Source organism: Entelurus aequoreus, linkage group LG26, assembly GCF_033978785.1.
Source record: "Entelurus aequoreus isolate RoL-2023_Sb linkage group LG26, RoL_Eaeq_v1.1, whole genome shotgun sequence".
NCBI lineage: Eukaryota > Metazoa > Chordata > Actinopteri > Syngnathiformes > Syngnathidae > Entelurus > Entelurus aequoreus.
The window spans coordinates 39,299,651-39,316,619 of record NC_084756.1 but is presented as its reverse complement, the minus strand read 5'-3'; the positions used below and the strand labels follow the sequence as shown (position 1 = coordinate 39,316,619).

Genomic DNA, 16,969 nt, shown 5'->3' with positions numbered 1-16,969 from the left:
TCCCTCTCCATGTGAGACAGGCCCCTTCTTTGGCTACTTTTAAGACCCTTCTTAAAACCTATTGTTATTCACTGGCTTTTAACCCAGCATGAGACTTTAAACTGTTTAACTTTAACTGTTTTCAACTTTTTCACTGCTTTTTATCTAACAAATTGTTCTTAAGATAATTTGTATTTGCATTTTTAATGTGTATTTTACCTCTGTTTTAAATGTTATTTTTTAGTCTGTCCTTTGCCTTTTTTTTTTACTGGACCCAGACTGACATACATACAACAAGACAACATAACTGTTCAAAAATGCTTATTTATCTTCACTATATATATGTTTCTAGTTTTTAATTTTTTTACTGTTTTATCTCTATATTAATGTCTTATTTTATCGTAAAATGTTAATTGTGATTATGATTATTGCATGTAAGGTGACCGTGGGTGTTTTGAAAGGTGTCAACTAATAAAATGTGTTAATACTAAAAGCACAGGATTTTTGACATCTTCTCGAAATCCATGTTGACGTTTGTAAAATAATGTACACGACTGTATGGCTTGGAGCCATTCGATTGCAGACATTCTCTTTGATGTTTAGTGCTCGTCGATTTTGTTTATTATATAACACATTGCACGTCTATTTTCTTTGAGAACATTGGGAAACTCGAGTGTGACATATAGTGGTGATTGGTAAATGAGAGACGATGAGAGATTCTCACAATCCGACATCGCTTTCAATGTAAACAAGGAAGTGAGGACATGGGTGGGCAAAGTAGGGATGCATTTGATTCAGACAATTGACATGCTCGTTTGAGCGCTGCTTAGGGACAAATTTGACTGGTGAAAATGACGACTGGCCAAAAGGATAATGTGGGGATTGAAAAAAGTTGTGAGGCTGCATATCATTTGCAAGTATTGGTTTAATTCGCGGGAATTTGCGCAATCGCAACATCATAAAATCCTGGAGGGTCTGACCAATGTTGTAATGCGAAAAGGAGTAAATTGTTCAACCGCTAATGAGTCCATTGTCAACAACAGTACGGCCAGTGTCACACCTATGACATTCACACCAACAGCTGAGTCGTGAAACCAAAAATTTTCATAAAATCTAACCTAATTACTCAGAAAATTTTGAATGGGAGTCATTAAGTTGATAATAAAAAACACTAGCAGGAGCTTGTCGGCAGCCAAAGATCACAGATTCGAGGCCCAGGCAACTGTTTGCTTTTGTAAATGATATACCCAGCCATAGTAGGACATCAGTGTGTGATTAGTGCCTTACTTTTGGCAGACTTGGAGCGCGTGCGGATGCCCTCCCCCGAGCTGAAGATCTCTTCCCCCTTCACCATTATGTCCTGGAGACGTTTGTCGTCCGTATTGAGGCTGTACTGCAGCAATTTACATAAAGCCACGGTGCTAAAGGGAAAACCAGCAACATGATGTAACCATGTAATATATATATATATTTTAATGGTTTAAATCAGTGGTGTAAAATCTGTCCTGACCTGACTTTACCCTCGTATTGTCCGTAGAAGAGGTGTTGCCTGCTCATCCACTCAGTCATTACGAACTCCAATGCAGGTTTGCCTGTCGGGCCGGGTAGGCTGCAAAGGAAGTCCAAAAGTGGATCCAGCTGGGAGTGAACCAGGTGGGCAAACACCATAATCAAAGACTGCAGAGAAGGAGTGAAAGACCAATGAGTTGAAACTTGGCTTCAAGATCAAAGGTCTATCTTGAACTTTCCTGATTCAGCCTGAAGTCAAACCATACTAACTAGTGACGTGCAATACCACTGATTTTACCGATTACCTAATATGTCTGCTAAAATTTAAAAAGTTGTGTATTTCAAATAATACCATGTCTCATAGCATAAATAAAACAAGTCAGGATTAATTATTTATTTCAAATTCTGAAGTATATTAAGGTAGTGGCAGGAATAACAACATAGTCAAGCTAATACAACATAAAAAAAACAGGACAAATTCATACAGAGTGCACAAAAATGGTGTTTAGCATACAAACTAATTGACAGTTCAGTTACATGAACATGTTAATGTGAAAATACTGAACATGTTAAATAACACTCAATAAAAGCATCCAACAGTGACACATTGCCTCATTCACATGTTCCTGTTGAGGATTTACATCATCTTAAATAACTAAAATATCAAAAGTATTGATATTTTGATTTGAGAATCAATATTACAGCATAGATATCTGGTATTGGCGGTATCGATATTTCAGTATGGCGCCGTACGTCACTAACACTAACCCGTGATTCTGCATACCTGCATGACACTCAGCGTCTCGGCTTGCTGCATTTTGCTCAGGATGCCCCGCAGGATCTGGTCTAGCTGCTCTCCGAGCTGTGTGCCGGCCCGGGAGATGAGAGTGGACACCAGCCTGCCCACGAAGATGGCGGTGAACTCCGAGGTCCTGGGGTCCAGCAGGAGGTTGACCACCTGCATGACGTACCAGAGGCCGCTGTTTCCCTGGTCATCCCTCCACTGGGCAATCTGCTCCAGGGCGACGGAGACGTACGCCCGTAAACACTCGCCGCCATTCTACAAGAGGAAAACAAAATACGAGTGAATGTAGTTTGCATGTATTCCCCTTGCTTGGGTGGGTTTTCTTCATGAACTTCAGCTAGCTGAAGGAAGCAACTGATTACCTGCATGACAGCGTTGTCATCTGTGCGTAAGGTGCACTGTGCAACCACAGGGAACGCCTGGCACACCAGCATGTCTGACAGAGGCGGCTTGGTGTTGCGTACAACCGTGGTCAAGGTGTCGATGGCCGTCTGCGGGCGAAACGACAAGAATAAAGATCGAGGGTGGGTGATTAGATTTTATTGCGTTTTGTACTAGAGTTTTGCTCCTGAAATGTTCGGGTCTCCCTATGTCTAGCATTAAAAGATTACAGTTGGTACAAAATGCGGCTGCTAGACTTTTGACAAGAACAAGAAAGTTTGATCATATTACGCCTATACTGGCTCACCTGCACTGGCTTCCTGTGCACTTAAGATGTGACTTTAAGGTTGTACTACTTACGTATAAAATACTACACGGTCTAGCTCCAGCCTATCTTGCCGATTGTATTGTACCATATGTCCCTGCAAGAAATCTGCGTTCAAAGAACTCCGGCTTATTAGTGATTCCCAGAGCCCAAAAAAAGTCTGCGGGCTATAGAGCGTTTTCTATTTGGGCTCCAATACTCTGGAATGCCCTCCCGGTAACAGTTATAGAGATGCTACCTCAGTAGAAGCATTTAAGTCCCATCTTAAAACTCATTTGTATACTCTAGCCTTTAAATAGACCCCCTTTTTAGACCAGTTGATCTGCCGTTTCTTTTCTTTTTTCCTCTGCTCCCCTCTCCCTTGTGGAGGGGGAGTTACACAGGTCCCGTGGCCATGGATGAAGTGCTGGCTGTCCAGAGTCGGGACCCGGGGTGGACCGCTTGCCTGTGCGTCGGTTGGGGACATCTCTGCGCTGCTGACCCGTCTCCGCTCGGGATGGTTTCCTGCTGGCCCCACTATGGACTGGACTCTCACTATTATGTTGGATCCACTATGGGCTGGACTTTCGCTGATATGTTGGATCCACTATGGACTGGACTTTCACAATATTATGTCAGACCCACTCGACATCCATTGCTTTCGGTCTCCCCTAGGGGTTGGGGGTTGGGGGGGGGGGTTAACCACATATGCGGTCCTCTCCAAGGTTTGTCATAGTTATTCACATCGACATCTCTGTACCGAGCATGTCGTTGTGGCTTGTGCAGCCCTTTGAGACACTTGTGATTTAGGGCTATATAAATAAACATTGATTGATTGATTGATTGATTGATATGATCATGTATGCAAGTAACTGGTCAAACTCACTTTCGTATTGACAAAAATATGTTGTGTAGTCACAACTTTTAGACAACGATGGCTTTAAACCAGCAGCAACAAAACCCCCACAGATGTATTTTACTGCCACATTTTCCCTGCTGACTTACAGCACAGAGTCCAGTTGGGATCTTGTCAGCAGGAGCCTGCATGATGCTGACCAGCGTGGGGATAAGGCGTATCTGCATGGGGCCCTGGCAGCCTTCAATCTGGGACAGTTCCTTAAAGATGCCCTGGGCCAGTGACGCCACCACAGGATCTGAAAAGATAGCAAATGTTTGATTTGCAGGCCTAGCCAAACTTTAGCTCATACCAGCAAGCAGTCAAAAAGCCTTCACAATCAGCTGTGGCAAACTAAAAAGATATTTGGCCGTTTTAAACCGGGGAGTTGTACCGTTGCTGTACTTGAGGAAAACCGCAATGGTGAGGGGGCAGATCTTATTCTCAGCACTAGTGGTAAATGCCGGGTCGAAGGTGCACACGATGCACAGCGTCTCCATGACGAGCGCCAGCACCTCGGAAGCAAACTGAGCCGCGAGCTGGACCAGCCCGTCCAGGATGCTGGGCAGGAAGGGCTGGAGGATGAGCGTGTTCTCTGACAACTTCAGTTGGTCACAGTACCTGGAGACAAGAGTATGAACGATAAATCTACCCTTCACTGGTTCTATTAGTAGGAAAGTTGCACAGCGTCCTCACCCCCAGATGGCCCGGACGGCAGACACACGCACGGATGGCGGCTGGCTGTCATGGAGGCCGCTCACGGTGGCCTGCAGGAACTGCTGGATCAGCTCGGGGGACATGGCTGCGGTGAAGCGACTGGCCGCCCACAGTGCCCGACCAAGGAGGAACGGAGACACCGCTGATTAGGACAAACCCAGAGACGGTAAAGAACAAGTCAAGAGAGCTTTGTGGGTCAGTTTCAGACTCACCCGCCAAGTTGAGATCAGCCAAGACTACGCCGGCCAGGAAGCCGTGCATGTCAAACTGGATGCGACCGTTCTTCACGTTCTCAGTGATGATGTTTTTGACAGAGCCGAGGGCTAGCATGCAGGCCTCGTGGATCTTCCACCTAAAACAAAGACATTCGGGCCTAAAGTACAGTATCTGAAAATGTTTTAATACATTTCAGCAAGCATTTGACTATATCCTCTGAAGAAACACAGTACTATAGAAAGTAAACCCGGATATACTTCAGAGTAGTCAGTGTACATATTGTATATTAGTGTAAATAAGTGTTTCTTAACCATTGTTGGGCCGTGAGCGCCCCTTGGAGGGCCGCCAAAAAATATCTGTTCTTTGGCTGTGGTCTGTATGGGCCACAAAGTTACTCCGTTGTAATAACATTTTCCAGCATTTATGCAATCAGACTAGGGCTGCAACTAACGATTAATTTGATAATCGATTAATCTGTCGATTGTTACTTCGATTAATCATCGGATAAAAGAGACAAACTACATTTTTATCCTTTCCAGTATTTTATTGGGAAAAAACAGCATACTGGCACCATGTTGTGGACATTGGGGGTGCAGCATACACCAATAATAACACAGAAATGTAACTCATCAGAACTGAATCAGATATTGTACACGTTTCTGTTGTGAATAATAAACGATTCATTTTAGGCTGCCTCTAAATAATAGCATGAAATATTCCAGTACCTTCATAATGTTTAGTTATACTAAAGCGTCACTCAAATCTAAATATATTTATATAGCTTTATCAGCCCGGCTACATTGATCCATTATGAAACCAACCTGAGATATTTCTGTCCGTTACGTTTATTTCCAAATTGGTAACCGTGCGTTTTCTCTCTCAAAACTGAGTCAAATGTGCCGGAGACACATTATCAGCCCCGCATTGTAACAAAGGCATAACTTTAACGTTACTCACAAAAAAGCTGAACTCATGAATGCTTGTTGCCACTATGGACTTAAAAAGTTACGTACTGTGAGTTCTTCCCTTCATCCATGGCTCCAACATTTTTCTTCTTCAGGTGCTCCTGAAGCAATGTTGTACTTCCGTGCCATTTTGCAGGAAACGCTCTTCTTTGAAGTCTTTAAAGTAAAGTGTTCCCACACTTTTGACGACTTAGGTCGTACACTTTTCTCCATTGAAGCAATAACCTCAAGATGTTTCTCCGCTAAACTATCGGTAGTGTTTTCCTGCGCCATTTTTCGAATTTTTCCAGCAAAGGAGACGGCGTCGTCACGTGAGCTGCACATGACCACATCATTGGCTAGCTTACGCCAACTCATGAGACGTAGCCTCACCGCCGGCCTGGCGCTGTTTTGTTCTGTTTTTGTACTTATTTTAATTATTGTTTCTCAGCTGTTTGTAAATGTTGCAGTTTATAAAACAAAAAAAAACAACAAAAAAAATAACCACAAAAAAAAAAAAAAAAAAAAAAAAGCCTCCGCGCATGCGCATAGCATAGTTCCAACGAATCGATGACTAAATTAATCGCCAACTATTTTGGTAATCCATTTTAAACGATTTAATCGATTAGTTGTTGCAGCCCTAAATGAGACCATATCAAACAAACAGAAGAAGTCTGGAGCTAAAGTCAGAGCACATTTTCTAAAGCACAAGAATTATGACTAAAGCGCTGAAGATGTATTTTCATGTGCACTTTATTTTATTGACAGTTTAATGAAAAAACATTCATTATTAATTTATTTCAGCACAACATATATTTGTGTTTTTTTCATCATTAGTTTATGAGCCCTTGTACAGTATATTTGGTTAGTACTTATTTTTCTAATGAGTCTGATCTAAGTATTACATTTATGTGTTAAATAAATAATCTTTGTGATTAACACAACACACGGCCATTATCGTCTAAATAGCTGGCAACAAGGGAAAATTCTCATCTAAAAAGTATGATCGCCATTGCGTATTAATGCCTTTCAAAGCCAATCACAAACGCAGATCCCTTCTTGCTGACATTTTATTTATTTTTAGTCCTCCGGCTGACTAGCTAGGAGCTAATTATGTATCTCCATAAGCGTGTAGAGCCGCTCCCTAAGATGATAATCACTTTTATTGCAGGAAATAAATTAAATTTCTCAGTATCTAATTATAATTATCACTGTAGAACAAGGCTTAACATGCTACACACACAGAGAAAGCCAGAAGGCATGCTACAGCTAAGCTAGCCACTAAACTGCTTTGAAACAACTCAAGAATAAGGTGCATAGTAAACTTTAAGAAGAGTAGATGGAACTGTGCCGCAGGAGAAAGTAAGCAGCAAACAGAAAACTTATAAGTTGATTAATAAGAGTCTAGAGGACAATATAACAACAACTGTTGGCTTGTCAGCTTTGTTGCGGCCAGAAGTAAACACGGAAGAGGAGGGTTGATCAGTGACGTCATTACGAGAGATGTCCGATAATGGCTTTTTTGCCGATATTCCGATATTGTCCAACTCTTAATGACCGATTCTGATATCAACCGATACCGATATATACAGTCGTGGAATCAACACATTATTATGCCTAATTTTGTTGTGATGCCCGGCTGGATGCATTAAACAATGTAACAATGTTTTCCAAAATAAATCAACTCAAGTTATGGAAAAAAATGCCAACATGGCACTGCCATATTTATTATTGAAGTCACAAAGTGCATTATTTTTTTTAACATGCCTCAAAACAGCAGCTTGGAATTTGGGACATGCTCTCCCTGAGAGAGCATGAGGAGGTTGAGGTGGGCGGGGGCGGGGGGTGTATATTGTAGCGTCCCGGAAGCGTTAGTGCTGCAAGGGGTTCTGGGTATTTGTTCTGTTGTGTTTATGTTGTGTTACGGTGCGGATGTTCTCCCGAAATGTGTTTGCCATACAGGTCACACTGAGGGTGGCCGTATAAACAACTTTAACACTGTTACAAATATGCGCCACACTGTGAACCCACACCAAACAAGAATGACAAATACATTTCGGGAGAACATCCGCACAGTAACACAACATAAACACAACAGAACAAATAACCAGAACCCCTTGCAGCACTAACTCTTCCGGGACGCTACAATATACACCTACCCCCTACTCACCCCCCCCCAACCCCACCCACCTCAACCTCCTCATGCTCTCTCAGGGAGATCATGTCCCAAATTCCAAGCTGCTGTTTTGAGGCATGTAAAAAAAAATAATGCACTTTGTGACTTCAATAATAAATATGGCAGTGCCATGTTGGCACTTTTTTCCATAACTTGAGTTGATTTATTTTGGAAAACCTTGCTACATTGTTTAATGCATCCAGCGGGGCATCACAACAAAATTAGGCATAATAATGTGTTAATTTCACGACTGTACAGTATATATCGGTATCGGTTGGTATCGGAATCGGTAATTAGGAGTTGGACAATATCGGAATATCGGCAAAAAAGCCATTATCGGACATCTCTAATTGTAAACGATAGGCAAAATTCCCCTAAAGCGCAGTTCCCCTTTAAGGAGACTAAAAGTCCCACTGAGGTGTTTGCTGCAGGTCGCTTTTCGTCGCGGATATCGAGTGACAGAAGTAGAGTCTCTTAACACAAGTATATCCTATAATAACACAAGAAAAAGATGCTAGATTTGTTGCTAGTCAATTTTAAATATTGAAAAGTCACTAAAAGTCTCTTGACACTTGACAAATGTTCAACAAAGTACATTGTACAATAGGCAGCAACAACTGAAAATACAGCACAGTGATATAATATAAAAATATATATTCATACTTGTTAATAACACAGATGTGTTTTTAAATGTATGCATACATTTTTTAAACCTTTTTAAAGCACATTATACAAACACACATTGATGTCACAATAAACATGCCCCATCACGCCCCTAACCATGTCCCCAAGTATCTTGGCAAATCTAAGGGATACCCTGCTGCTATACAAGCTGTACACTGACTGACTACGCTCAAGTATATCACCGTCTATTTTTATGGTATTGTCCCTTGGGAAGATATAAGAAAATGCTTGCTGAAATGTGAGAGGTTTACACAACATATAGTGCAATGCTCACCAGTGTTCATTGCCGCTGTTCTTGGCCTGTTCCGCCTCCTGGAGGTGCCTTGTGGCCGCCGCTGCCAATGCTGCAGCACTCTCGTTCTGGAACTCGGCAGCAACCACCTGCAGACAGAGGTCACAGTACAGCCAAAATGCCCCTTTATACAGTGAATGGGAGCATGCAGGCACAGTCTGACCAGCAGTAGGTCTTGAGCAGAGATCCTGACAGTATAGGAGAGAGTGTCGTCGTCCTCGTCTTCCACAAACTGCTGAGGGTTAGACGACCACACTTTGATCTGAGGGAAGACACGTCAGTCGGTTAAACGCGCGGCAACGGTGGCAACCTGAATCCGTGTTTACGTCTCACCTGGTCCTCTGTCATCTGCATGTAGAGGATGATGTAGTAGATGAGCTCAGGCAGCGCCTTCTTCACCGTGCTTTTGAACTTGTTCTTCTCCATCAGCGTGTGCACAAAGTCAAAGATGCTGAAGACCAGATTCTCGAAACCGAGAACTTCCCCTGTATCAGTTACACAACGTCCCATAAGACGGTGCATTGTACACTATCTAGGTTGTGGATCAGATTCTTACCGTCTGAGTCGACTGGGTCGTCCACTTCCTCTGTGTAGTTGACCTCTGTTCTTACATAAGTGGACATGCTGGTTAAGGGATTTTTCAACTGACTGATGCTTTCATCAGATTGTAGTCATACACATTTCCAAAGTCATTATAGTGCTTTATATTTGTCCAGCAATCTAAACCTGCAACTATGTCTCATATTGGCATATTAAGAGCAAAACCTGAAGAAAACTCACTAAGTTCATGGACCCTTTCCAAATTTTATGGTCACCTTTTTCCCTTTCCTGTGCAACATTTTACAGCAGCTCCATTTTAAATGTAAAAGAGGTGTCCTGAGCAGTTACTGCAAAGGATATAATGCTGCACTTTCCGTCAGGGTGTTCCAAACAATAGGCAAAATCTGCTGCATTGAAGACACCATAGGCTTGGGGAAGTTCTGTACCAGCGCCGTTATTGCCTGAAATGAGAAGACATTGTAATATCAACGTCATCTTGATTTCAACTCAGCATTTTGTTGTTACAGTAGCTCCCCACCAATTAATCGCTCGCCCGCATTCACAATTTCTTTTTTTCTCTTCTCTAAAGGGAAAAGGCACTTTTTGGGGATTTTTTGTTTGTTTATAATTCACAATCCTTGGTTAATTCGAGTAATGCCTTTTTTTTAAAGCATTCCGACTTGCAAATAAATGCTAGCAAAAGTCAGCTCACAATGGATGTAACAGGATTCGCTCTATTCCACCTATAAAGCGCTCTAAAAAACATCCCAAAACCTCCAACAGTGTTTTATATACACACTGTAAGTATATAAGAGAGGAAGGCCTAGAGCAGGGGTCCCCAAACTTTTTGACCCTGGGGCCGTATTGGGTTAAAAAAATTTGACCAGGGGCCGCGCTATATATATATATACCGTATTTTTCGGACTATAAGTCGCAGTTTTTTTTCATAGTTTGGCTGGGGGTGCGACTTATACTCAGGAGCGACTTATGTGTGAAATTATTAACACATTATCGTAAAATATAAAATATTATTATTTAGCTCATTCACGTAAGAGACTAGACGTATAAGATTTCATGGGATTTAGCGATTAGGAGTGACAGATTGTTTGTTAAACGTATAGCATGTTCTATATGTTATAGTTATTTGAAAGACTCTTACCATAATGTGTTACGTTAACATACCAGGCACGTTCTCAGTTGGTTATTTATGCCTCATATAAACGTACACTTATTCAGCCTGTTGTTCACTATTCTTTATTTATTTTAAATTGCCTTTCAAATGTCTATTCTTGGTGTTGGGTTTTATCAAATAAATGTATCCAAAAAATGTGACTTAATACTCCAGTGCGACTTATATATGTTTTTTCCCCAACGATTTTGCCATTTTTTCCCCTCGTGCACTAATTGACTGAAAGATCGCGCACTTGCCGCCTTTGTGGCGCAAGCGTGATGACGTCCCGTTGCCGCTGGGAAAATGCATTTTTAGACAATATGATTTGCCCGAGCGGCCAGGAGACCCAATAACAAGCGGTAGAAAATGGATTGAAGGATGGGCGAAAAAGGACAGATTAAAAATTTTTTATAAATACCATTCTTTTTTTTAGTCGGGACTACTCGCGGGCCGGATATTGGACGGTGGCGTGACATATCTGCCTAGGAGACTCAGTAACAAGCGGTAGGAAATGGATTGATGGATGGGTGAAAAAGAACAGATTAAAAAAATAATAATTAAAAAAAAAAAAAGTTTTTTTTTATTTTTTTTATTTGGTATTACCCGCGGGCCGGATTTTGGACGCTGGCGGGCCGCAGTTTGGGGACCCCTGGCCTAGAGCCACCTGGAGAAGAACCACAGAGCAGGAGATGAAGGCGCAAGGGCTGTCATGGCAACAACTGGAGCGGAGGGCACAAGACCGAAGGGGATGGAGGAGTTTCATCAATGGCCTATGTTCCTAGGGAATTTAAAGGCCTAAGAAGTATATATGTAATGTAGCAACAGGCAAATTCATTAAAACATGTATAATTTATATAATTTGTTTATTTTAAGCATAGGGCGGCCGGCGGCCCATTCATTTCCCGGACGCATCACAACGTTCACTATTTCCTTCAACAACTACCACCACTACTCTTGGCAGACTTCAGGAGAGGCATCAAAAACTACTTTGGGACAAATGATGATCAGGATCCTTATATTTTTGAGCCTGAATAAAAGAAAGATGAGCTAAAAGTTTTAGAAGCTGTGTGCTAAACAGATCCAGCAAGTAAGAGTATTGCTAATGCTCAGCACTAAACAAGAAATACAAACTACGACTATAATAACACAATCCCTTACTGTACAATGTCTGCTCTCACTGGGATGCCGACTGATGGGATATTTATATCTTCCCGTTTGGATTAAGAATTACAAACAATCGTCATGCTGGGGAAAAAAAAAAGGTGCAAATGAGCATCTTTTCGTGTCTTTCTCGCGATCTCCGCGTCTAAGTTGAATGTCATAGAATTAACTTTTACCAACTCAGAGGCGATGCAACACATTCAGTATGTCAATAGCTATGTAAGCTAGTTAGCACTCTGTGATCACGGCGCCGCTAAAATAGTTTGTCTGTGTTAGTGCATATAATAACAATATCGCTAATATGCAGGTTAATATGCAGGTTATGACATGTAAATGAAGTATTGTTGAATTTTTTTTAGAGTGCTTTATGGGTGGAATAGAGTACTCGTACTTGCTGCATTGTTAGCCACCTCATACTTGCCGTATATTGCAAATTACAATGCATAAAAAAGAAAAACGTCTGTTCTTGTCTTACATAAGGATTCTGAATAAGAGGCAAAATTATTTAAATGCTAAATAATTAAATGTTTTATGGTAAATAAAATAGATCTACAGGGCAAACAGTTCTGCATTAAAATGCTTTGACAAGACGTGAGGTTTTTGTTAGTAATCCATTCCAAAAGGTCTGCCGAAGACCGAATCAGTCGAAAACAGAATCTATTTTTCCCATAAAAAATAATGTAAAGCCAATTAATCCATTTAAGACACCCAAAAATATTAACATAAAACATTTTATAGAGAACAATGATTGTTTTACGTGCAGAAACCAACATGAAATATATATAATTGACCAATTAAATGTATACATTTACATTTAACAGCACTGTTATCTTTATTAAAGACTCTTGTTGGCAAAGACAACGAGGAACGGAGAGCGGGGAGGTGAAGGAAGAGCCAAGCAGACACCACATTTGTACGTTGCCGCTAGTTCTTTATTTAATTCAAGTGTTTCTCACCTAGTTAATAAAAGTGCTTGCACTTGCAACTTTGTTTGGCCCCATGGTTTGCTTATTTTGCAGTTGTACTAAAGAAAAAAAAGATTTTGGAGAAAATTCTACAAAAAGTGCGGTGTACAAAAACCGAAGTAACACTTAATTTTTTTTTTAAATCATTAAAAATGCGTTTAATAACTGTCATAGGCATATTATGTTTTTCACCATTCATCAGTCTTGGAGGATAACCATCATGCGCAGGGAGATCTACTGTATTTATTCTTCTTATTTTTTTTACCTTGAGGACTTCCATTTTCAGGCCGCTGTCAGATGAGGGTCCGTCCGGCATCTGCAGGGCCTGCACGAATGCTTCGGTAAACTGTTGCACCACGGGGAAGATCAAGGCCTTGGCTGCACCCTAAACATGAAGTACACAAAAGTGGAGGATTTAAATGTAGAATGTTCATACTGTACCTGCACACCACAGAAAAGGAGCAATTTTAGCAGAGCTATTCCGATCACTGTTCCATCTACTGTACGGAGTTCTAACAATAAGGGCATAACAGGAAGCGCCACATTTTTGTTCAGTAATTGCAACTCACCTTTTCAAGCTCCTCAATAGCACAGATTAGGTTGGCACAAGTGGTGAATATCTCCACGGCTCTAGAGCGGGTACGAATACTATACACCTGACACAGAAATTAAAACACACGACACAATAACGGTCAAATTTGAACAGTTTAAAAAAAAAATTGAAACCAGTGTGAAGGCAGCGAATAAAAGAGTGATTACATCAGCCATGGTGAAAATCTTGTACATCTCAGGTAAGATGACGGGAGCCACCAGTGGCATTTGTGTGTCGGTCACTTCTCGTGTGAACTCTGAAGAGCAGCAACAATACATTATTTACAAGCATGTGTGTCCTCACATCTTTGTTTTAAGTAATTATTTCTACTTCCTTGATATGCAGTACACCCAAAGATATTTCAACCTTTTGGGGATAGGTTGATTGGCAACACTAAATTGGCCCTAGTGTGTGAATGTGAATGTTGGCGATGAGGTGGCGACTTGTCCAGGGTGTACGCCGCCTTCCGCCCGAATGCAGCTGAGATAGGCTCCAGCTACCCCCGCGACGCCGAACAGGACAAGCGGTAGGAAAATGGATGGATGGATGGATTGTCTGTGACCTTACAACTGGGGAACATTATTATGTGATACTACTGAGAGTTATTTTACCCAAAGTTAAAATTGTTATAAAAAAAATAACTGTATACATAAGATACGCAAAATATTTGTTTCTGCAATCATATATCTGGAGATTTTTCATGTGTCCATAATGCCAGAAGACAAAAAAACTGTGCTAATCTAAAAATGTATATGGTATTTAAAACGTGTGCAAAGAATACAGAAAAATCTCAAATTTCCGCCTTAGAAAATTATTTTAATACATTACAGCTATAATTTAGTTTAATTTAGTAGTTATAAAAAATATTGGCACTCTACAATATGATCAGTTCAATCAGTTTCTCCCTGGACTAACTTTTTGATTTATATATTTTTCAAATGTACTAATATATTTTACGCTCAATGGCAGAGAAAAACACATTCATCCATTTTTTTTTTTTTTTTAAATCCATTTTTCCAATAGTGTTTTATGCTGCAGATTCCAAACATCAATGAGTGAGATCAGCCGATACCAATACCGATCGCTTGTATTAGGAATGCATTGTTCAATGTATTATGGTGCTAAATACAGTTACCACAATATCAGCACACGATTTAAACTAGTTCCTTATTCTCTTTTATTACATACAACTGTTTGAACCAAACAAAGTCAATAATATACAATAACTAAACAAAATCAAAAATACTACAGTATCTACTACTATACACTGAAGTAAATTTTACCCTCAAAGTCCTCCTGTGTCCAGGGAATTCTCTGAATGATTAAACATGAACAAAATATATAAAAAATGATTGAGAAAAAAAACCCATTGATTTAATCATTTAATTATTGATCACTAATATTATACTTTGTGTCGACACCACCAAATTATAGACAATTTGCCCTCCTCTTATGTGTCGTGTAGTGACTGTGACAATGCTGACACTAGGGCTGCAACAACTAATCGATTAAATCGATTAAAATCGATTATAAAAATAGTTGGCGATTAATTTAGTCATCGATTCGTTGGAACAATACTAGGCTACTTTTTTAAAATTGTATTTATTATTATTATTTTTTTAAATAAACCTTTATTTACAAACTGCAACATTTACAAACAGCTGAGAAACAATAATCAAAATAAGTATGGTGACAGTACGGTGGTTTTTTTCAATAAAATACTGGAAAGGATAGAAATGTAGTTGGTCTCTTTTATCCGATTATTAATCGATTAATCGAAGTAATAATCGACAGATTAATCGATTATCAAATTAGTTGTTGCAGCCCTAGCTGAGACACCAACATTTGTTGTTATATTATCCTGTTTTTCTTTTTAATCTACTTGTACATTTTCTGTTAATAACTGCACAATTTCTACTGTAATGTGGTTCCATCTACACTTCTTAAACTTTACTAAGCACTTATTTCTTCTGTTGTTTCCAGCTAGCTTAGCTATTAGCATGCTTGCTCCTGCTTGCCCTCGGTGTGCAACATGTTTAGCATGTCCTCCAGTGATAATGTTCTTGACAATGAATCCTAAAATATTAAGAATTGCAGTACTGTATTTTTTGGACTATAAGTCGCAGTTTTTTTTCATAGTTTGGCCGGGGGTGCGACTTATACTCAGGAGCGACTTGTGTGTGAAATTATTAACACTTTACCGTAAAATATAAAATAATATTATTTAGCTCATTCACGTAAGAGATCAGACGTATAAGATTTCATGGGATTTAGCGATTAGGAGTGACAGATTGTTTGGTAAACATATAGCATGTTCTATATGTTATAGTTATTTGAATGACTCTTACCATAATAATTATGTTATGTTAACATACCAGGCACGTTCTCAGTTGGTTATTTATGCGTTATATAACGTACACTTACTCTTGGTGTTGGATTTTATCAAATAAATTTCCCCCAAAAATGCGACTTATACTCCAGTGCGACTTATATATGTTTTTTTCCTTCTTTATTATGCATTTTCGGCCGGTGCGACTTATACTCCGGAGCGACTTATACTCCGAAAAATACGGTATATGTGCTGTAATGAAGATGATTATTATTAACTTAAGGGAGTGTCTCCACACTGTATATGGAGACACACAATTAGCTGCTAGCTTGTCAGCCGGGAGACTAAAAATAAACAATATCAGCCAGAGGACATCAGCGTTTGCGATTGTTATCGAAAGGCTTTAATCGGCAATGCGACCACATACAGTACTTTAAAATTGTCCGAAACTCATCGTTGGCTGAACCCTACTTTCCAGTCATATAAAAGGTGACACTAATCATGACCTCTGTTGAGAACAAAACAGTGTTGACAGCACAGTGGATAGGTGGTAACAGAAAGAATGTTTGAATCCATACCCGTGAGGACCCTCATGGCCCCGTGCACGGCGCTGACGTCGCCGCTGACCAGCATCTCCATGAGCAAGGTGAAGAGCTGGGGCCAGGCTTCGGGCCAGTCCCAGTGGGCGATGGCGGACACGGCGTACGCCACGCTGGAACGCACCTTGCTAATTGACTCACGCAGGCCGTTAGGCAGTAGCGCCCTGATAGCAGCTTTGGCCTAGAGGAGACATGAGTTTGCCCTTTCCTTATGGCTTCTAATTGATTTCCATGACTTTGAGTGACGATCATCACCTGCTCGGAGGTTTCGGGAGGTCGGAACTTCTCTGATTGGGAGCACCAGTGAGTTTCAACATACTGCTTGAGGATGACCGATGCCAACTGCCGACAAGTGTGACAAGTTGTGTTTAGTAGGAAGTAAACGTGTGCTTAACACCTGCCATTTGTCATTCAAGCTGACCTGACGAATTGCGAGCGCCCCTTGAGGGTCCACTGTGAGTTCCGCCAGGTGTACACCAAATTCTAGGAAGGGACAAAAACAAAAATTGATTAAACAAATAATGATTAGTAAGTGGAGATGTCCGATAATATCAGATTGCCGATATTAATCGGCCGATAAATGCTTTAAAATGTAATATCGGAAATTATCGGTATCGGTTTCAAAAAGTAAAATTTATGACTTTTTAAAACGCCGCTGTGTACACGGACGTAGGGAGAAGTACAGAGCGCCAATAAACCTTGAAGGCACT

General features: G+C 40.5%; 1 protein-coding gene across 1 annotated transcript in view; it reads right to left on the bottom strand.

Annotated features, from left to right (window-relative positions):
• LOC133643197 (importin-9-like) overlaps positions 1–16,969 on the bottom strand; it is a 36,468-nt gene that overhangs the window by 7,694 nt on the left and 11,805 nt on the right. The window contains exons 2-20 of the mRNA XM_062037620.1: positions 16,681–16,742; positions 16,515–16,601; positions 16,239–16,440; positions 13,499–13,587; positions 13,309–13,395; positions 13,005–13,124; positions 9,803–9,903; positions 9,459–9,517; positions 9,236–9,387; positions 9,066–9,164; positions 8,885–8,991; positions 4,803–4,942; positions 4,570–4,732; positions 4,268–4,494; positions 3,984–4,132; positions 2,656–2,784; positions 2,273–2,548; positions 1,490–1,656; positions 1,267–1,400 (exon numbers count right to left, since the gene is read on the bottom strand). Of these exons, the coding sequence (XP_061893604.1) occupies positions 1,267–1,400; positions 1,490–1,656; positions 2,273–2,548; positions 2,656–2,784; positions 3,984–4,132; positions 4,268–4,494; positions 4,570–4,732; positions 4,803–4,942; positions 8,885–8,991; positions 9,066–9,164; positions 9,236–9,387; positions 9,459–9,517; positions 9,803–9,903; positions 13,005–13,124; positions 13,309–13,395; positions 13,499–13,587; positions 16,239–16,440; positions 16,515–16,601; positions 16,681–16,742 (2,550 nt within the window). The remainder of the gene's footprint in view (positions 1–1,266; positions 1,401–1,489; positions 1,657–2,272; positions 2,549–2,655; positions 2,785–3,983; positions 4,133–4,267; positions 4,495–4,569; positions 4,733–4,802; positions 4,943–8,884; positions 8,992–9,065; positions 9,165–9,235; positions 9,388–9,458; positions 9,518–9,802; positions 9,904–13,004; positions 13,125–13,308; positions 13,396–13,498; positions 13,588–16,238; positions 16,441–16,514; positions 16,602–16,680; positions 16,743–16,969) is intronic.